Genomic DNA, 23,179 nt, shown 5'->3' with positions numbered 1-23,179 from the left:
GACTCTCCTCTTATCCGTTGTTTGCCGCTCTGCCATATCACTTTTGGCTGCCGCATCACGTGACTATCTGCCAGGCTTTGTCGGCATAGAGGAGGATATGGTGGTGTTTACTGGCGGCTATAGACGCTGTACACACGCGCCAAATTACATCCGCCATTGCTGACCTTCTCTTGTTTTACCGAGACACCTAGCCATCAAAGACGGGCGTTAACGAGTCTGCAGAAAGACCAATGATGGGGGGAAGGACACGGTAGGATCTAAAATGGCATTGATCTGGCCTGCTATGCTAATGACGAAGGCGAGCGAACGGAATAAGAGGAAACAAAAACTGAAGGTCGGTTATGGCGGCGCCCATGCACAGCTGCTGCAAAGCGTCTATAGACGCTTTGCAGCAGCTGTGCGTGGGTGCCGCAATAAGCGACCTTCAGTTTTTGTTACCTCTCATTACAATTACTTCACTTGATCATTACCACAGCGGGGCAGGTTATTGCCCTTTTAGGTTCTGCTGTGTCTTTCTCCACAGCACCGACCTTTGTGAAGGCTCGTCAACGCCCGGTTTAGTTGCTTGGCATCTAAGAAAGACAACTGAAGGTCATCAATGGCGGCTGTAATTTGGCGCGTGTGTAAAGCGTCTATAGTTGAGTCCGCTGTTGCTGAGCGCGAGCTCACGATCAGCTTCCACAACGCTTCCGCAACGTGAACTTCACACCACCAGATTGTAAGTCTCCGTAGAAGATAAGCGGGATATCGTTGTGAGCTGAACGCAGCACTCAAGTATGGCGTCCAGTGAATACCTCCGATAGGGACCTGCGAAACTGAGGCGGTGCTAGTAACGCTGGCCAGAAGGTCCAAGAAATCCGGCGGTAGCTAAAGAATGCTATCGTGTTTATACCAAAATTACATTCATGCGCGACCGATTTGCATATTAAGAAGTGATCAAAAATTGCGACACTTACCATTGTCACAGAACGACAAATGGCACTACTGAACCTTGCTGAATATGTTCGATCCACGGACGGCGCTTGTCAGCCACTCGAAAGTGATGGGTTCCAGAGTGGACTGAGTGGACAAGCGGGACTGGCCGGCCGCTCGTCTACGCGGTACCTTATCGCTCGCGGGTGACTGACAAGCGCCCTCCGTCGTTTGACCATATTCAGCAAGATTCGATAGCGTCATCTGTCGTTGAAGGGTCTATGGTAACCGCCGAATTCAGAAACCCCACTCAAACTGAAGGGCCCCTCCACTTCCTCGAGGAAGGCGCGAGGGCCGGCGCTGGATAATCGCGACGGCGGATCCGTCCACGCGATTGGCCAGCGCCGGCCCTCGCGCCTTCCTCAAGGAAGTGGAGGGGCCCTTCAGTTTGAGTGTAGTTTGAGTGAGGCATGGATGTAATTTATGTTTTTCTGAGGATGCTTAGAGCTCGTAGATTTAGTTATAACAACGAGAATCTAAAAAAAAACACTTTAGTGCCGTTTTATGTCTGTTTCAAGTCGTTTCATGGCGCCTTTGAGACTTCGATGACACGATCTGACACTACTGTTTTCTACCTCTGCCGTCCGCTTCACTAGAAGACGAAAAAGGCGAAGAAAGCAACAACAACAAGACTTTACCGGGATCGGCGGCATTTTTCTTTTTTCTAAATTTCCTGGGTATTTGGTGTTTCATTTTATCTGGTATTGTTAACTCTCCCTTTAAAATCTTTTGGTGCGTGGGCTTTTATCAGATTTATTTCGCACGATCAACTGTGTACTCCTAAAATCAGAGTCTCAAACCATACCGTGTACAACAAGAATATATAGCTTGCATGTAGAGTCATTGGAGGCCATGCCAGTATTTTATGTGCCACAAGAATTCGGTTCGCCTCGTTAGTTTCAAACCGCAGGAGTTGTAGTCTGAAGGAACAAGTAAGTCGGAAAAACCGTCAGTACCTAGCATTGGCGACGATTGCAAGCTATGTATACGAATTAACCGTATACCCGTCATTCTGCAGAATAGCCATGGTTATTCTCATATATATATCACAAAATGTGTCGGTGTCAAAGAAACGATTATCAGATCACAATCTCTAGCATTGGTATTATGGATATGAACACTACAAACATACTATCTTTTGCAAGTTTTGGCGAGCGGACTCCCGGCGATGTCGTATCCAACAAAAGGGAGCCAGGACTACCCTTTAGGCTACAGAGCTCCGAACCGGGCGCCTCCAGGACACCCTTCATGGGGAGCACCGGGATATCCTGCTCCTAGGAGCGGCCAGAGCTATCCTGCCTCCGGTGGGTTCCCCCCACCCGGCGGCATATCCGGAAATCCTCACTGTCAAAGAGGTAGCCATGGGTACGGAGGACAAGGATACCCCCTTCCTGGAGGGCCAAATCCATTTCCTAGTTCGCAAGGACAAGTTTCTGGTAGATTTGGCATATCTGGGCAAGGATATGGCGGACTTGGTGCTGGATATGGGACCGGCATCAGCGGGGGAGGTGGGCGAATTGACATGCCACAGGTACCCCCCGGCCTTCCGAGCCATACGGTATGTCTTAGAAGTGCTTTCATCCTTCGCAATCATTAGGAAATGAACATTTCGACGATGCACAAGGATAGCTAGTTGTATTCGGTGCTATTTGTGACCGGATGGGAGTCTTCTCCGTTTCGCCTTACGTCCATGCGCAGCGGATGTTACGAGCCACCGGAGCCAATCCAAGGCCATGTGAGTGTCACGTGACCTTGGAAAGGGAGCACAGCGACGCGCGGAAAACGAATCACGGGCTACGTCCGCAGAACGGGATGGGCTAGAATAGATGGTAGCGCCCCCTGCGTCCAGACGTAAGGTTAAACGGAGTATAGGCTTATTTAAGTTGTCGATCACTGTTACTCGGCATGCGAGTCTTCTCGCGAACGTTTGCCGAATCTGGATGCTGAGGGCTATGCCCTCGTTTAAGAGAAATGATTGGTTTAGAGACCAAAAAATGTGTTAACTCAGATTGTTACAACTTCATGAAAGAACCATTTTTTTTTCCTCCTTCAAGACACACGTATATGAGCCTATAGTTTGAGCGATTTTCCTTTGACACGACGTAGCTTGAAGCTTTATGCCGCAACTATACTTCAGCTAAGAGCTTTGCAGAATATATTCGTAGTGTTGCTCTGCTCACTGATGCAGGTCTATGCACCTTTTGGCGCGCAGACAATGCTAATCACCGATACAACAAACTTTAAAAAATGCTGTTGTTTATAAGCAGAAAAACAAACAAATCCTCGCGATAAAGTTGATGTGCTCATTCGGGCTTTACTCTCTTTTGTGTACCTGAGGACTCACTAGCCTCGAGAATAACGCACTAGTCAGACATTAACCTGCACTCCTGATCCTACTCAGTAACTTTTGTTGTGTGTAAGCTTTACATGCGATGTTAGGCTCACCTACTTTGTCGAGTGAACACTCTTATAGGCAATGTGATTAGTCCGCCAATAATATCGCCCGCAACCCAGGGATGCCAAGGATGCTACGGCCACCCTTCTGCAGGCGGTCATGGATTTTCGCCCCCTGGTTGCGGATACTCGGGGATGACTTCAAGGCCCCCACCACCGGGATTCTTAAACCAAGATGGAAACCCACCATATGGAGTAGAATGGTCTCCTTTACCTGGAGGACAATGCTATCCTCCACCGGTAGGAAAAGGTTATCCCCGAGGGGGAGGACAAGGGCATCCTCCACCTGAAGGACACGGCTACCCTCCTTTGAGAGGACAAGGATATCTTCCACGGGGCGGACAGAGCTATCTTTCACCGGCCGGACCAGGTTATCCTCCACCGGGAGGACAAAGACATCCCTCACCGGGCGAACAAGGCCGCCCTCCACCGGGCGGACAAGGTTATCCTTCACCTGGAAGACAAGGCTACCCTCCATCGGGCAGACAAAGCTATCCTTCACCGGGAGGACAAGGGTACCCACCATCGGGAAGATAAGGCTATCCTCCACCGGGATGACAAGGCCCACCTTCGGGTGGGCAAGGCTACCCTCAACCGGGAGGACGGTGCAACTTTACGGTTGGGGGTGAATGCTACTCCGCTTCAGGAAGTTATACCTTTACGGGCGGACCACAGCCTCAACGCATGACGAATATCCCGAAGGATTTAACGAACCGGAGCAGCGGAAGAGTTTATACTGTCGATTCCTGAGTTAGCGCCGAGTAAAGAGAAAAACGTACAGACCCGGAGCACCAGGAATCAACGGACGGTCTTCAGCGCCGCCTTATTCCGCCGTTTAAAGGAAGTTGAACCTCCGCGGTTTCTCTTGAAACAAAATATGCATAATTAGGGTCCAAGTCATCAGTAAGGGTAGTCTATTTTTGGCTGCTGCTATGAACGCTCGAAACATGTATCACCTCTCTAGGCGGAGAGCGAGGCTACCAAAAGAAAGGAAAAGGACCCTCTGGAGGCTGTCTGCGTCATTTGCTACCATTGTAGAGAGGAACAAATTCGAAAAACCGAATAGACCTATTTCTAAATTACCCAAGCATCAAGGATAACGCTCGGCATGTAAGTCTACGCCCGCAGCACGCGCTCGCCTTCCCTGTACAAAAAATTCGAAGTAAATAACCAAAATAAAGCGTTGACGAACGCGCGTGCAAGATGCCATTTATTTTAGACATTTGCTTTAGAATAACTGCTGCAGACGCCAGCACGTGCAGCGCGTGTAACTACGTTGGCACCACCTGGTGCTTGGGTATTTTAGCAAATGGTCTATTACGTAGTGGAACTATGGATAAAATTTGGCTATCGTTCACCCTAACCAAGCCCTGCACGCCGTTTTAATTCTTTTTTGACAGTTTGTAACTTTCTTGATATGTACTCTACAGTCATAACGTTATGTGAAATTAAATAACTGCTTTCTGATTACAATTTAATGTCTCGAAATTACGTTCTTTCTTACTTGTTGGTTAATTATCTAGCTTGTATTGGAACATAGTCTCTGATATTGACTTTTTTTCTAGTTATAATGTTCCAACGCTGACGATAATTTACTCTATAGCGGCCTGTCGGATATAGCGAATTAAAAAAAATAATTTGTACAACAAAGTATATTTAAAAATATATAAAGTTTATACTTGCATTATTTCCTCATGCTATAAAACGGAATCACGTCAACTAACGAAAATAACGAGACATGAAATTACGAAGCATGTTTTGATATGACATTTTCTAGAAACGGCATATTGATAGATTACACAAGAAGTTTAGTATTCAATCTCAAACTTTTTTCCCATTCAGTTACGATAAGTTGCAGTTTTTGCTAAGAACAAATACAGATGGCGACACTTGTTCAAAAATAGCTTGATTTGCATTTGTCGTCATATGCCGCTTGGAACGCTACGTGAGAGACAGAAATATAGTTCCTGCTCCCTACGGGAGCCAGAGTTGCGCGTTCATCTCCGTAGCGCCGTCTTTCCTGCACGGCATGTTGACCCCGCTCGTCACGTGACTGAATTTGGCGAACAGCGGCGCCGCGCGTTCGAGGCGCACGGCGCGCTCAAAAGCAGTTGAACGTACGCCGGGGCGCGTGCAGCGTCTACTTTCCTGCATGGCAGTTGATCCGGCTGCAGCCGCCGAGGCGGGTGTAGCCCGAAACAACCCATTCCCGTTTGAACCCGTCCCGTTTTGACCCATTCCCGAAACGACCTTCCCGTTTGAACCCGTCCCGTTTCGACCCATTCCCGAAACAACCTTCCCGTTTGAACCTGTCCCGTTTCAACCCGTTCCCGAGACGCCCTTCATATTTGAACCCGCCGTGGCCAAGACATATTTTACGTTCGAATTCGTCTCGTTTGAACCCGTTAATTTGTATAAAACCCCGCGCATCTCAACCTTTTCGCAAAAAGTGTCCATCCTTCTAATCCTGGTTTGCGCAGTTTTTCTGCTTAAGAATATGTCCCAAAATCATGTTAATGCAATTAATACAAAGGTGCCGGCGAGCAATTCAGTTATGTTGAGAAATATTTTTGCTTGTAAACGTATTATTAAAATATGCAATACTTTCAGAAACAGCTTCAAGGAAATATATTTCTACTTGAACCACTTAAAATATTTCTTTCAAGATGGTCCCCAAAATGTGTAATTACAAAATGGACTATGTACACTGCGCGACAACGTTACCACGAACACGATCTTGGCGATTTTTCTAATTTTACTTCAAAATGGTATTAGAGGGTATCACATTTTACCGCTTAGGTTAGTGGCCCAGATGAGCACTTTCAAACACACTAGTAATATTGATGGCAGTCTTCTGATTTTTTTTGTACACAAACAGCTAAAACCAACAATCACTTGTTCGCGCTAACGGTTTCGCGCTCTGTACAATGACAGGGAGGTTTTGTAGACCGTTTTCGAAGTCACGCGACGCTCCTTCGCAACCCGCTACGATACCCAGAACTCTACAGTCAAGGCAACCGGCGCGCAGGTGCAGTAGCGGCTTTTTCGTTGCGGAGGGCTTAGCGAAAGGGGAAACGCGGGCTACGAAAGCACCTGATAAAGTCTTAGAGTAACGCAGGCAAGCACTTTGAGTAAGCAAAAATTAGCGTTGCCTAAGCTTTTATATCGCGATGCTACTTTTAGGTTACCCAAAGCGCTTACGTACGTTATTCTAAAACTTCCTTATAGTGAACGGGATACTTTTTAAAAGTGATAAATCAGACAGGCTGACGGGCATATGACTGCGACTTCATTTTTTTACAAGTTCAAGCACAGAACCGTCGCGTACACAGTCAAAAATCATAAACCACAAAATGCAGTCGCCTTGGTTGAGGAAGTCGAGAAGGAAAATCGCGCCATCAGAAAGGCGGCACTCCAATTGTGATAGTTCGCGGCGTTCACCTGGCCCGCACGGCACCACCATTTGCAAGCTGTTGCAGCGATATCCTTCTCAAGGATCATCCCGTTTGCAGGTCGATGAAGTTGTAAATGTTCGAGTGAGCCCTCCCTGACACAGCGTTTATCTTACGGTGCCATGTCTCCGAGGTTGTTTCGGGAGAGGGAGGAGTGATGTGAGCAAGGAGAAGAGACACTGGACACTTGAACCTAATCAACTGTTAACGAACAATACAAACTAACCGAACGATGGCCGAAGCGGGAAGGTTGTTTCGGGAAAGGGCGAAATGAGAAAGGGTGAAACGGGAAGGTCATTTTGAGACGGGTCGAAACGGGAAAGGATGAAACGGGAAGGTTGTTTTGAGACGGGTCGAAACGGGAAGGTACAAACGGGAAGGTTGTTTTGGGAATGGGTCGAAACGGGAACCACCCGCCGAGGCTTCACCCAAAGCAAATAGCTCGAGCTTTCAGCATGCGCGGCTAAAGGTCCGTTCACACGATGCATCTTTTAGGCGCGCAATGGTTTCGCGACACTCAAGTTTCGCGAAATGTGCTCGTTCACACGTACCGCTTCACGTGCAACAACGATGACGTTTAGACTCGCGAAAATAGTTTGGGTGTTGACCATAAAGTGGCGCTTCATTTGAAAGCCAACATCATCATCATCACCATTAGCCATTCAGCGTCGTGTTTTCCATCTCCCGGCACATTCTAAGAGTCAAAACGCAGGTGAGCTGGTGAACAATCATAATTAAGAAATAAAACCTTGAGACAAGGAAACAAAAAGGGACATACACACCACCGTCTTAAAACCAGCACAGCACTGCATACAGCTGTCATTTACTTCCATTTACTTAATTTACTCTTAAATTGTCATTTACTAGTTGTTGAATTGTCATTTACTGCCATTTACTTTATTTACTGTTGAATATGTATAATTTGGATGGAGGTTGACAAAGAAGAAGACTGTTGTGGAAGTGAATGAGAGCTGTACGCTGTGCTGGTTTTGAGACGGTACTGTGTACGTCCCTTTTTGTTTCCTTGTCTCAAGGTTTTATTTCTTAATTATGACTAAAAATAGACGCGAATTATCATCATCACCGATTACGTCTTCGTCCATCGCTGGATTTTTTTCCCGATATGCTACTCACTTTTCCTTCAGTGGTGCTTGACGTGCTTGCGGAAGCGCCGCCAGTATCCATCGTTCGTGGTTTCGGTTTTTTTCGGATTTGGCTCGGCTACAACACCGGCAGTGAAGTGGTCTTCTCAAACAGCTCGCTCCCCCCTCAAACGCCACGTGACAGCGTTTCTGAGCGGCCATTGGCGGCGCCCTCAGAGTGAATGACAGGACTCGGCAAAGTTTCAGCAAAAGCTCGCTCCAGAAGCGAGGTGTGCGCGCAACTATTTTCAGATGCGCGCGTCCTTTTCGGACTCGTTCAGACGGCGCAACCATTTCGCGAAACTATGTTTCGCGACTCTAGATGCGCGAGAAAAATGCATCGTGTGAACGGGCCTTAAGCAGATTGAGGCGGCAACCTGTACGTGCAGGACATGTCCCGGCGCCGAGCCCGTACGCAGCCAATTCATTGCCAAAGCTCCTATCAATGCACATGGTATTCATAGAAACGCTACGTGCCCAATCTGGTTACTTCTCGGCGCCCATGTCTGCCCCGAGTTTACTGTGCCAACTGTTTCTGAAGGCCCGTTCACACGATGCATTTTTCTCGCGCATCTAGTGTCGCGAAACGTTGTTTCGCGAAATGGTTGCGCCGTCTGAACGAGTCCGAAAAGGACGCGCGCATCTAAAAAAAGTTGCGCGCACACCTCGCTTCTGGAGCGAGCTTTTACTGAAACTTTGCCGAGTCCTGTCAATCACTCTGAGGGCGCCGCCAATGGCCGCTCAGAAACGCTCTCACGTGGCCTTTGAGGGGGGAGCGAGCTGTTTGAGAAGACCACTTCACTGCCGGTGTTGTAGCCGAGCCAAATCCGAAAAAAACCGAAACCACGAACGATGGATACTGCCGGCGCTTCCGCAAGCACGTCAAGCACCACTGAAGGAAAAGTGAGCAGCATATCGGAAAAAAAATCCAGCGATAAACGAAGACGTAATTGGTGATGATGATAATTCGCGTCTTTTTTTAGTCATAATTAAGAAATAAAACCTTGAGACAAGGAAACAAAAAGGGACGTACACAGTACCGTCTCAAAACCAGCACAGCGTACAGCTCTCATTTACTTCCACAACAGTCTTCTTCTTTGTCATCCTCCATCCCAATTATACATATTGAACAGAAAATAAAGTAAATGGCAGTAAATGCCAATTCAAGAACTAGTAAATGACAATTTAAGAGTAAATTAAGTAAATGGAAGTAAATGACAGCTGTATGCTGCGCTGGTTTTAAGACGGTGGTGTGTATGTCCCTTTTTGTTTCCTTGTCTTAAGGTTTTATTTCTTAATTATGACTGTTCACCAGCTCGCCTGCGTTTTGACTCTTAGAATGTGGCGGGAGATGGAGAACACGACGCTTAATGGCTAATGGTGATGATGAGGATGTTGGCTTTCAACGGAAGCGCCACTTTATGGTCAACACAAAAACTATTTTCGCAAGTCTAAACGTTATCGTTGTTGCACGTGAAGCGGTACGTGTGGACGAGCACATTTCGCGAAACTTGAGTGTCGCGAAACTGTCGCGCGCCTAAAAGATGCATCGTGTGAACAGACCTTGAGAGCGCACATAGTTTCACGTTCGCTTGTAAACAGAGCAAACTTGGTTTCGGTTTACTCGATGGTCTCTTATCCAGCGGTATCGTCGCGACAACAACGCTATGACCACTATTCTAATCTCGCCAACTCCCGCTAATTGTCTTCGTCCACCGCTAGATTTTTTTTTCCGATATGCTACTCAATTTTCCTTCAGTGGTGCTTGACGTGCTTGCGGAAGCGCCGGTGTAGGACGCCGATCTCACTACCCCTCTGCTTCGACTACGGTAGTGGTTATAGCGTACGCCAAAATCAATACCGTAGTCATTTCGGCGTACGCCATAGTCAATACCATAGTCTTTTTCGCATACTCCAAACACACTACCCCTACGCCAAATTCAATACCTTGAATAACGTCGGTTCAGCAGGGGTTGAGCTCCGCATTCCGCTAAAACTGGCGGAAGTAACTTTCTGCGGCAAAGTACTCTGATTGTTGTTTGTATGAGCAGCGGAACGCGCGCGGCAGGCGTTGTTAATTTTGATTAGCGTTGATACGGCTGACGGCGCACAAAGCTGAAGGGCACAAGCAAGGAAGCTTGGAGTGATTCTGTGTCGATGTGATTTGACGTCGCTTCTTTCTGTTTCTTCAATCATGGTGCAAATGCAGGTGCCCGACTCCCGAACGATTCGAAGGCAAGAGTGGTAGCCCGCCTATCCGCTGGTCTTTCAATCGCATCCACTGTCGTCATTTTGGGCACAGCGGAAGAAAATAAGACGTTCACTATTTTAAATAGCGTGCGATCGGCCTGTCTAGGTTCTGGCGACACCGTTTCAGGCTGTAGATGAGAAAATTTAGCCACTACAGTACGACTGCTAGCCCGGGGTCTGTGCCTCACAACAGATCGAAACGGGTAGGGGTAGGGATCCCTGGCAGCGGGACCTTTCGCCGTACGAGCTGCGGTGCGCTAACACACTCGACCTCCGATACCCCCTTGGGTCACAGCGCTTGCTGAAAGAAATTTGGATCGTTTTACGCAAATTTCGCAGTGCGTACGAGACGCACAACAGCTACGTACTACGTCCTAGATGCCCAAACTGAGGCTCGCTACTTGTGCGCGGCTCTCGTGATCTGGGGAACAGTATGCTCGCCATGAAAATGTTGCAGTGAGAAGTACGGAAAAGTAATATTATAAAAGTAGAGTATTTAAAACTGGCTTGCATTGTCACTGAACATATGAAAATAAAATGCCTATCAGATCGAGTGGGAATGTGATATAATGTGCTCAAGTTATCTGTGAAGTTGCGTCGGCACAGGAATTCAAACTTGTTGGCCCCACCCCCGCTCCTAAATTCTTCCAATGTTACTGGCAGTTTTTTTTTTATTATTATTATTATTATTGTAACTTCAAAAGTCCCAGCAGGGGCATTACATAAGGAGCGGGGGGGGGGGGGGGGGGAGGGAGGGGGGGGGAGTACATGAAAAATACAAAAGATCAACATATGAACAGACAGGTGGCTGACACCTACAGGGCTGGTGAGTAATATAAACAGTGAGAACAAGTGTGTGTGAAATAAAACTGGTACATAAATACACTAGCTAAAAGAGTAATCGAAGCATTGCGGAACAAGACGGGGTCATCTATTGCCGGGCAGAACCAGGGTAATCACCGACTCACACCAAGCATACCGGAGCTTCCAGTCGGGCTCGGTGTCCTGAAAAGCGCTGCAGGTGCTCAAAAACAAAAGACCCCCAAAGGAGCCCATAGAATTTAAATGGGTACCTGCCCACTTCGTGGTAGAGGGCAACAAACTTGCTCACCATCAGGCCTGCGCGCTGACTTACCGGGCCACAGCCATCGAAGAGGTGCAGGACCAACCCATGGTGACCTAAAAGGAAATGCTAGTCACACTCTACTGCAAGGAAAGGTGAAGACCGCCAGCCCCGCACCCTAAGTTAACGCTGGAGGAACAGGTAGCGTATAGGCAAATTCAGTCAGGGTCCTTCCCTCACCCCCTTTTACTCAGTTGCATATGTTCCCCACTCAATACAGTGGGAACTGCCCAGTGTGCCAAGAGATAGGAACCCTCCGTCACAAAATAGGCGAGTGTAGATTCAATCAAGACCACCCACTACACCCACCCTTCCCCCCGTAGAGCGATGGGAGAACTTGCTGTCCAGTCCCGCCCTGGAAAATCAGCCTCAATTGGTCAACAGGGGCCAGGCACACAAGGCAGCATATAGGATCTCGTGAAGGGGGAAGCCCTTCCATTTGGCAGAGACCATCGTGCTGAAATGCTCAGAATAAGTCTATTCTCTCTCCCTCTCCGATTGGTTGAAATAGTTTGTGATCCGAGATATGGTGACATGGATGGTTTAGTCGTGACGATGCTTTTCTAGGAGGAAGTAGGAGTGGGTTATGAATAGGGTTCCGCGTTTTCGGTTTTTATTTTTTCAAAAATCGGCGTACTTTTTTCGGTGTTTATTTTAAAAGTCAATTTTCGGCTTTTTTCGGTGTATATTTATTCCCAAAAAAGTTTACCGTTTTTTTTTTCGGTGAATATGAAAGAAACATCATCGGACACCGGATCAGATGATTCTTGTAGCTGTGATATTTGTGATCACTCAAAAATAACGGCACATATTCATACGTGGTCTTCGCTACAACTTCCGTCAGGACACAAATCAAAATCGCGGAATTCACGGGCATAATCTTCAGCGCGCTTCTTTTTCCTTCCCATTCTAACGACGAGACCGTCCGAGGTGATGACCGTACAAGTTCCAAAGGAATAACAAAAAAAAAGAAAAAGGAAACATTGTATTTATGACCTCAACCACAGGGAAGTTTGAGGGAGGGTGTTAAGAAAGGTATTAGCGGCTATCCTCGATGTACTCTGAGGTGCATGAAGCAAAAAACCTTATACTAGCCCACATCCGAAATTTTTTTTAGGACCGGGAACTTGACAAACTCAGCCCGGCCACAGAAAGGACACAGATGTCCCGCGAAAGCCAATACAAGACCGTGAACCTTGGAAGAGGGCAATCCCGAAGACGTCACACAATGTCGAACCTTGCAAAGCCCTCTCTTTCTCCCCTCCCTCCCCCACCCACGTCGACGCGGCCCTAAAAAACTGGCATTTTTCGGTTAAAATCAAATTTTAGAAAACGGCTAAGATGTAATTTTATCGGTTTTTATCGGTTTTAAACCGAAAACACGGAACCTACAAACTGACCTTTTTCGGTTAAAACCGAATTTCCGAAAATGGATTCGGCGTACTTTTATCGGTTTTTATCGGTTTAAACCGAAAACTCCGAACCCTAGTTATGACGCATTGGATTATAATAGAAAATTTTATGAAATGGGGTTAAGCATGATATCTTATGGCGCGACTTATACAGCTGGAATTTCAGTGCAGAGACTCTAGTTCTTCGGTAATGATCATTAAGAATCAACCTGGCCGTGCGATTTTGAACTGACTCAAGATGGTTAATGAGATAAATTTGATGAGCATTCCGAATTGCTGCTGCATACTCCAACTTAGGTCCAACGTAAGTCTCATATGCCATTTTCTGGAGATGAGATGGTGGCACCTTCAGATTTCTTTTGATGTACCCGAGAATGTGCGAAGCCTCTGCTGAGTCTGTTTCAATGTGGTTATTCCAGGTTAAGTCACTAGGCAGTGTTGCACCAAGATATTTATAGATGGAGGCAGGCAGAGATGATTAGTCCAGAGCCAATGGAATACGAAAAATATGGTGTTACATGTTTTCAAGTAAAGCGAAGTACTTTACATTTTGGTATGTTTAATGACAGAAGTCATTTGAAACACCAGGCATGAATCAGGTCAAGGTCACTCGGAAGATTCAAATGGTCATCAGACAAAGTAATTTTGCGATATAGGACATAATCATAAGCAAAGAGACAAAGCCTACATATGATAAGTCGTTAATAAAAATAAGAAACAGTAGTGGACCTAGTGATGCCCCCTGTGGAACCCCACATATAACATTAGTAAAATCTGACATATGGTTAGCCAGAGTGCGAGAAAAGAGAAAGTCACGAATCCAAGAAAGGACCAAAGGGTCGATACCCAGGATAGAAAGTTTTGAAATTAGATGACGATGGGGAACTCTGTCGAATGACTTCGAAAAGTCGAGGAATACAGCATTGGTTTGGCCCTACGAGTCAAGGTTAGTGATTAACTTGTGTTTGAGTTCAAAGAGTTGCGTCTCGCATGAAAAACCCCTACGAAATTCATGTTGATGATTGTAAAAAATATGATTGGCTTCTAAATATGATATGGGATGATAGTTTGAGGCCAGCACACGATCACCACTTTTAAAGACCGGAATGACCTTCCCCAGCTTCCAGTCCAATGGTATACGCCGTTCCACCTTCAGTCCGAGCACACTGGACGCCACGAGCTATCCCAGCCGAAACAGCGTCGGGAGAAAATCGTGTGACCTTTCGGTTGGCCAGAGCGACGCAGAGAGCTCAAGGACACATGACACTCTCTCAACGCTGGATTGGCTGGGATAGCTCCTAGCGTCCGCTGTGCTCGGACTGAAGGTGAAACGGAGTATAGGCAATACTGCTGTAATGACTAAGAAAATATGAATGTGAGGAATTCACTACATATTACTTTGGTGTTGCTAAGAATTTTGGGGCTAATATTGTCTGGACCACAAGATGATGAGAGTTTTAAACCTATAAGTCAAAGTATTCTGGAAGCAGAAATGTTAGTGTCAATGGGGGCCATGGGCTCAAAACCAGAGCAAGACAAACTATATAGGTATATGATCAACGCTTTCGTTTGATAGTATGAAAGAGAAATATTTGTTTAAAGCTCTAGCGCAATGTGGCTCACACACGGCATCTACATTTTCATTCTTTAGTCGGATAGAGTCAGTATTATCTCTGGGTGAAAATACCTTCCAGAACTTCTGGGGGTTACTTTGCAGAATTCTTTGGCAGGCCTAAAGAAAATAACTTTTTTTTCGTCAACCTTACGCTCTGTACAAGATTTGAGACATGAAAAACATTTGTCCCAGACTTTGTTATTATTTACTTTTTTAGCTCTTTTATACATGCGCTTCTTTTTGTTATTTATAATGATTGTAAAGTTTTATATTGTACCAGGGGTTATGCCCGTCGCTCTGTACAATAACATTCGGAACAAATTGCTCAGTTAAAATATTAAGTTTGTTTTTAAATAGTAACCAGTTTTCTTCCACCGATCTTGAACGAAGGTTTTCGACATACGACTGATAGAACGATGACATGTTCCGATTTATGGTGACGTAGTAATCACCTTTGTTATAGCTCACGAATTGTTTGAACAGTTGGGCTCAGCGTCGGCACAGGGATAGATAACTCGATGATCAAGATGCCGTGGTCATTTAAGCCAGCAACACAGTTGACAGTTTTTATTATTTCTGGTGTGCTTGTAAGGGTATGGTCAAGAATATTGTCGCCACGGGTGGGTTGTTCAACAACTGGGGTGAGGTCAAAATTGAAACATGAAAAAGTCTCGCGCAGCATTCGAGCTGCTCGTGGTAAGATGAACCCAGTCAATGTTTGGAAAATTTAAGTTGTCAGAGATAGCAAAGTCTCCTTTTGGGTAAAGACTCTAAATGTCGAGCAGTATGGTGCGCAAAGTGTCGCAGTGCTCAGAACCATTGTTCGGTGCCCGATAACACGATGGGCAGGAGATCAAACTATAAGGGGTACTTTATTTGAACTTGTCCCCACGGTTCGGTGTTTACTACCACAGCATAACAAAGAAATTGAACCTAGTCATCAGTCGTGGGCACGTTTACAGCAAAAAGTAACAGTGTTACAGTTACAGTTACCTAGGGGGGAAAAGTAACACTGTTACAGTGACAGTCACCGGCTTCAAAAAGTAAAATGTTACAGTTACTGCAAAAAGAGTAACGCCGTTACTTTCTCGTCACAGTACAAAAATTGGACTTAAGAAATCACAAACCAAAACAATATTATTTTATTTGTTACACTATACAGTAAGAAGAAAGGTAAACTGAGAAATTAGAAAAATTTAAACCCAAAGGGTGTTTCTTTTTTTTGCGTGATTCGCCATTTCAGCATTTTGATGTGCATAATTTATTTGCAATAATTGATAGGCCAATGCTTTTGATGAGCGACATCGAAGATGACGCTCCAAAGGCCGCTTTATATACGACCAAAGCGCTGGTAAGAGCGAAGCACTCGTATCCAGACCGTGCATGACAAGCAGTCTTGGGCAGTAACTAGCTACTAGTAATGCGTTACTGGTAACTAGAGTTACTTTTTGGTAACGAGTTACTCTTTACTGCTGGTAACTTGTAACTGTAAGACTGTTTCTTTTGTATTGGGTAACTGTAACTGTAACTCCACGCATTAAACAAACGAAAAATTGTCTGGTTTAGCACACGACTGAGAATCGAGTCAGCACGAAACCGGGAGATAAAGGAAGCAGCACCCACGGTGTTAGGGGCGGCGAACAATGTCCGTTTCACCGACTTTGTCTCACTCTTCTCATGTGGGGACCATCTCTAGGTGTCGGTGCTCGTGCAATATGTCTCTGAGTGTTCCGTCTGGGCTGTGTCTGCACCCCCCTCTCCCTTCGGCTTTGTAGGATATGCGCTGTCATTTTTACACCCAGCGGGTCACCGTCTCCTCTTCCCTATTAGTTTTCAAGGAAGCCGTCCCCACATTGTGCAGAAAGCCGGCGCTTGTTTCACTTATTTGTTCTCTTCAGAGCCGCTCGAGTAAACACGAAAGCAGGTTCAAATGAAATTGCCTTTTTCGTTGATAACCTCAAGAAACACCTCAATGGTTGGACGCTTTGTTGTGGAACCACAAATGGCTTTTTGGACAGAGACCCCGCAGTGGTCGTCGTACATTCTCGTTGAGCACCAGAAGGCCTGACTTTATCTCCTTTCCTGTATATTCTTTCGAAACTGTTTGACCCGCTACGTTCAGGCCTGCTTCCGAGTATATCCCGTGAGGTAATTCTGTGATCATCCGTGTCCTGAGTCGTTTCGCGGTCCAAAATAAACAAAAACATTAACTGCAGCGGGCCGATGACAATTTTGAAAAACGGTTCATTCTAAGTTATAGTGGATTTTGAGTTTGAAGCGAAAAGTTTTGGCCAAATATTTTTAATTTGAATATTGAAAAGTTTTCCCACGACTTTAATTTTTCTATATGCTTAGACGAAAACCCAGCTAAAATTGTGAAGGTTGTTCTACTTGTTCATTTATAAGGTAAGTTTAACTATCAAATATTTATGAACTGTGACCTCAAAAGGTCTGATGTCATGGGATGACAAGTAAACGACGGATCTGATATAAAATGAATCCTATAGAGACAGCCAATCATACCTAATTGAGTTAATTTAGAAATCTTGCCATAAAAATATTCTTTCTTTAATCTCGAATTAAAAAATGAAAGCTGTTTACAACTCCCTGTAACGCCGAATTAGAGCGCAGCTCTTGAGGAGGAGGAGGGAAGTACTGAGGGGAAGGTATACCCCTCCTCACCTCCTTATCCTCCTCCTCCCCTCATTCTTGAATCTCGTCCGGGGGGGGGGGGTTATGTGACCTCAGGGGGGGGTCATATGACCTTGGGGGGGGGGGGGGGTCACATGCAGCCCTAGTCCATGCTAAGGTGTGAGGAAATCTAACATGCTGAGCTTGTATCCATTTAGCCAAAAAACCAATTACTTTTATCTAATTGGAGACGTTTGGCTAACAGCTAGGAGGGAGAGAGAGAAATTTTATTTACAATGATGCTTCGTCCGCATTATCTGCATCTCATTAGCGGTCAAAAAGATGCTGGTAGTGAGGGCAGCAGCATGGTCCCTGCGACGTTGAGAATGTGTGACACTAATTGGGGCCATGCTGTCAGTTGTGCTTCCCGGGGTGGGGTGGTCCAGCTCTTCCAACTGACAGATGTGGAAGGCATGAGGAGGAAGGGGGTGAGGTACTATGGAGATGATTGTGCACGGGTACAGATCGGTTAGGGTAGGCATGCACTAGTTATTAGGCACATATTCCAAAAGTGCCTCAATGCAATATTTAGCCGGCATTTAAGCCATTGCACAGTGCAGGCACATAGCCAGGATTTTGTTTCGGGGGGCGCCCGCCCATGACTAAATTCTGTATGAGGGGGAGGGGGGAGAGGTGGTCCCAGCAAAATGGAAGATTTCGGGGGGAGCCTGGGCACCATGGGTCTCTCTCCTGGCTACGCGCCACGGTGTATACATGAGTAAATCGTAGTGTTGCAGGGGGAGGGGTGGGGGGAGGGGGTATTATTGTGTTACGAGACTTGAAAAGTTTAAATTTGGTAACTAATCACTTCTTTTTATTATTCCGTATACACTGTGAAAACATTTCCTTGCCATTTGCATACTGTTTGGTATACACATCTAATACATTTGGTTAGAATATTTCTTAGTATAGTAGATCCCCAGCTAAAATTCCCATTAGATCCAGTTGGAATTTTAACTGGTTTTAACCGGAATCGATTGGTTTTAGTGGGTTCCAATCAGCACATTAGCCAATGGGTCTCATCAATTGGAATTTCATAATTCGGAGGCATCCGGTTTAGAGAAGCTCGTTTTAGCGAACGCCGTTTTACCAACCCTGGTTTATCGAATCAGGAGAACCCAGTTTAGAGAAGATGGCGATGAGCTTCCCTTTAGCGAATTCGGCTGCCATTTGGCAGGGATAAATTGGTTTCCTGAAAACCCAACTGGTACCAATTTTAAATTCCAATTGGAGTCTAATGGGAATTCTCAACTGGGATGTCATATGCAAATTAACCTTCAGCACCAGCATCTTCTTTGCCAAGCATATTTTGTCCCTTCATCAGGGAAAGCAACTGGTGCGATAGTTTCGTTTAACCGTGTCTTTCATCTATTCTGGGTTCGGGGCAGCCGAAGCGAAAACAACCGCATCTCCACGTGGTGAATCCCACGTAGCATCCAACGTCGTGCGAACATTCCCTGGGTGTTCTGAATGTTAAAGGAATGTTAAAACACCATTCGGAACGTTCTAGGAACGTTCGTATGCGAACATTCCTTACAAGGTAAGCTGCTCAACATTCTAGAAATGTTTGTTGGCGAACATTCGTATGCACAATGTTCTCGGAACGTTCCCCTTTGAACATTCATATGTGCAACAATCTCAAAACGTTCGCTTGCGAACATTCCTAGAATTTTCGCAGGTGAAGCCAACTTTACGGAGCTTTCAAGCAACCTGTGTTTCGAAAAACCATCCACTATATGCCCACCTTGTGCCAAAAATATGCAAATTAAGTGGAGGTTTTGGAAACTTAGCATAAGGGATCAGTTTCATCTTATGCAAGTCTACTGAGGAATGTGAGATAAGGTGTAGGAGAAAAGCAATGGTCTCCAAAATTTGATAATGAGCTTGGCACTCACTGCGTATGTAGAGGGGCAGTTTTAAATAGACCCGATTTTTAGCATCTCCGATTCCATACCTTGAAGAAGATATGTCCCGCTTGAGTGTACGATTTGTACCATGCTGTACCCCTTGTGCGCTTTCGCTTTGGGTCCGGGCGCGGCGGGTGAGCGACGTCGCTTGGCCTTCCGTGGCACAAGTGGCCTGCCATCTCATGGCGTCCGCCGCGCTCGGACTTGAGCTGCGGCGGAGTATGTGCACTTAGATCTGTATACCTCTAAATAACCGTACAATTACTGTTTCGTATCTGTACCCTCATGTCATTCATGCCGTGTAAACCGAATCTGGGCAAGCGCCCCACTCATGCTGTACCATGTTGCTGTTCCTTGGAATGTCAAATAAATATATCTGAACACGTGGGATGCTGTAGGTATGAGATGTCCCAGTAGCTCAGTGGGAAAGACGTCCGCCTCCCACGCGGTAGGACCGGGTTCGATCCCCAATGAAATCTGTTCTCATGCTCGGAGTGAATAATCGGTTATGTATGCAGCACGCTTTGATAAGTAGGAGTAAACTGCCTGTTATAGTACAGGCTCTGGCTAACGCGCTGGAAAAGCGGCTAGATTGTGCTAGGACTGAAAAAAAATATATTTCAATTGAAAAATATTGATCGCTCTGTGAGGAGATTTATTATATAAATATATGTAGTACGGCTCAGTGGGGCTGTAAGCTAAGCAAGCTATAATTGTAGAATCTGTGTAAACATTCCTCAGCGAATGTTGCAGATGTTCTTTGGATGTTTTGGGAACGTTGTTAGAAAGGTGATTAAATGTTCTGTCGTGCTCGGAACGTTATAAAAGTATCCCCTTAGAAAACATTCCCTGAATGCAGCGATAAGTGCCTGCGCCACGTTCTGACAACGTCGATAGAATGTTCTTACGTTAATTTGCAACATTCACAGAATGTTGCAGAAGTTCTTTGGATGTACTGAGAACGTTCTTAGAACCTTGTTAGGATGTTTCAATGTTGATTGAATGACCTGGTAATGTTCTATGTCGTTTTCAGAACGTTCTAAGAATATCCCTTTGAAGACATTCCCCGAATGTAGCGATAAGTGCCTGCGCCACATTCTGACAACGTTGATAGAGTGTTCTTACGTAAATCTTCAACATTCCAAGAATGTTGTCTATGTTATTTTGAACATTCCCGGAATGTTCTTAGAACGTTCTCGTGCTACGTGGGATGATGTTGATTGAGGCGAAGCTCTGGTGGTGCTTGTCTGCGTAGATGCTGAGCCGCAGCATGCCGAGCCTTTCGTTCGTTTTCATCCATGTCACGCTGCGGTAGAATGCTCAAATGCTTATAACCACGTCCCATACCACACATTCTCTTTCTGACATGCATGGATGAAAACGAACGAAAGGCTCGGCATGCTGCGGCTCAGCGTCTACGCAGACAAGCACCACCAGAGCTTCGCCCCATCAACATCATTCACCACGTGGAGATGCGGTTGTTTTTTGCCCTACACGAGCACGGGAGCATGTGCTCACGTGCTCGTGAGCACGAGCACCCGACGCCAGACATCGGATGGACATACGGACATCCATGGCTAGCCCCTAAGGAGCTTCGCCCCTAAAAAAAAAGAAAAAGCGCGCTGTCCCACAAGCCCGCTGGCGGGACAGCGACCTTGGTCGGAAAAGCGTTATCTGTCAACGCCTAAATGGAGACATCTGGTCACTTTATTGAAGGCTAAACATAAAACAGCGCAAAACAACGAGGACTAGTTCCACAGGACTAGTGCAGCGTTCGTCCTGTGGTGTTTGTCCCTTTCCTTAGTCCTCTTTGTTTTGCGCTGCTGTACCTAATGACGTTTAACCAATCATAAACCTGAAATTTTTTGATCTACTGTAGTTGCCCTTGCGATTGCTTGAGCTCCTGTACCATCTGCTCAGCCTGTGAGTTGCCGGTGATGAGGTGCGCCGCTGGTGACTCAGATGATATTCATGCAATAAATCATACCGTTGCCCAAACAAACCTTCCACTTCAATTGTGTCTGACAAAGACCATAGATACTTGATTACTACGCTCGACGACATGCTGCTAACCACTCACACCTCCAGCCACTTGGTGTAAAACAACCTGAAATGCTTTTCCTTCCACTGAACCAGCAAAGCCTAAGTGAATTTCATTCCAGGCTGTTGGCCATTCTCAATGTGTCAGTGCTTTTAGCTTGGTTTTCTGGTTGTTTGGCATTGAGTACGGGATCCAGACATTATGGTCCCAGACAATATGGTCCCGGACAAAATGATCCCGGACAATATGGTCCCGGACAAAATGGTCCCAAGTGCTAGGCTGGACAATATGGTCCCATGTCATTTTCGTGGCGATTTTCTTTTTTTTTTTCTTGCTTTTTTGCTTTATTTTTGCTAAACATTTGTGACATGAGCCGTTGGTCATTTTGAAGTTACTTTTTTTATTGCCTGGTCTTCACAGGTTTATGTTATTAAGTGTGATTCGCAAAATACTTGTATATCGAGCCGTTTGTCAATCTAGAGTTTATATTTTTCACGCATAATTTTCGCCATTTGTACTACTTTTCGTGTGTTCAACCTGAGTTTCAACCAGTCTACTGAGAATTGCAACAGCAACTTCAAACAATCTGCACACAGTACGTACAAGGGAGGTGTATCATGAATGACCCTCTGAAGGGCGTGGGCCAATTATAAGTGCCGTTTCAAGATCGTAGACCTTTTGAATTGGAAATTGTGTTTTTATGGCGTAAGGGCTGCTGAGGCCAAACAGCAATAAACAAGGGTAGACCTTTTGTGGGAACGTAATAAAATGTGTCATGTGTTCAAAAGCATGTTTATTATTTTCCATTCTTATTTTCTAACATTGCATCGAAACATGCGGTATCTGCACAATAAATTGCCTTTATTCCCCCTATGACGAATCGACATGTCACGAATGGACCGTACTTCATATCTATCACTCACCTTAAAGGTAATCGCTGCAGATATCAGCGACATTTCAGACAGTGCGTCAGAAGTGTCGGAAATTTTACTTGGGACCATTTTGTCCAGGTTTGCGCTCGGAACCATATTGTCCGGGATCACATTGTCCGGGATGATACTGGTCGGGAATATTTTGCCCGGAACCATTTTGTCTGGGACCATATTGTCCGGGATCGTATACACTCTGCCATATATGCTATTTTCACCAATTCCTGGCCATCACATATATAGCTTCTGGCACAGGCTTTCATGGCAATGATTCTGCAGTATACGGAGCGCACAAGAGTCAGCGACCCAGACCGTGGATCCATTGGTATCACAACACATAATCCCTGCCTTAAACAACATCATGTCACCAACACACTGATCTCACCAGCTATTGTGCACATGCTTGGTGACGCCATAACTGCTCACAGGGGACAGACGGCCGTGCACAAGACAGGTGGTGTCGTTTCGTGTGCTGCACGCACAGGCCCTCAGCGGGGTTATCGCGCGTGCACGGGACTGCAGTTCCCAGAATAAATAGCGGCAGCAGCAACGTAACAAAACTCTTGAATAGGTAAAAAATATCCTCTCTGGGGCCTCCGACATTTCTACTCCAAACTGCGTCGGAAACGTGCGAAAGAGTGAAATTTTATGTGGTCTTTTCTGCCAGCTTCTGGAACATAATTAGAGTCTGCTGCAGGTCAAGAATAGTTCAGGAGAAGTCTCTGTCCCTCTCTCCCGACATTGGCGGAGCGAACACTGGAGAGGAGCAAACCACCTATCATGACAAGTAGAGGTGGTTTCCTCTTCTCCACTTTCATGCTATTCTTGACCTCCAACAGACTATAGCGCCCTTGTCAACACTTGCAACATGAGCAGAACTGTGGGAGGGTTGGGCTCTTCACTGCCCGCATGAAAGGCAGTCTGCTCAAAATGTCTGCGTTCAGATTCTTCAACGCACAGCTACAGGCAACACTGAATTTGATCAGTAAAGGTGTATCCACACGACGGACCGGGCCGCGGACCGATTGATCACGTGATGCGCGGCCCGCGGGCCGCCCGGCTGCAATGAGCATCCACACGGCGGACCTAAAGAGCAGATGACAGAGTGAACGGGCCGGCCTAACCCTCGACCTCACAGCTCCGCCAAAAGCATGCAACGAGCTGCTTTGAGGCTATTTGTAAGGAGCCAAG

General features: G+C 46.0%; 1 protein-coding gene across 1 annotated transcript in view; it reads left to right on the top strand.

Moving 5' to 3' along the window:
- The first annotated feature begins 2,333 nt into the window (after positions 1-2,333).
- LOC8039165 (annexin-B12-like) overlaps positions 2,334-23,179 on the top strand; it is an 82,575-nt gene continuing 61,729 nt past the window's right edge. The window contains exon 1 of the mRNA XM_040212543.3: positions 2,334-2,530. Coding sequence (XP_040068477.3) covers positions 2,334-2,530 — 197 coding nt within the window. The remainder of the gene's footprint in view (positions 2,531-23,179) is intronic.

Source organism: Ixodes scapularis, unplaced genomic scaffold (genome assembly GCF_016920785.2).
Source record: "Ixodes scapularis isolate PalLabHiFi unplaced genomic scaffold, ASM1692078v2 PGA_scaffold3__209_contigs__length_174095766, whole genome shotgun sequence".
In the NCBI taxonomy this organism is placed as follows: Eukaryota; Metazoa; Arthropoda; class Arachnida; order Ixodida; family Ixodidae; genus Ixodes; species Ixodes scapularis.
Note: the sequence above shows the minus strand (reverse complement) of the source record. Positions and strands in the feature narration are given on the sequence as shown.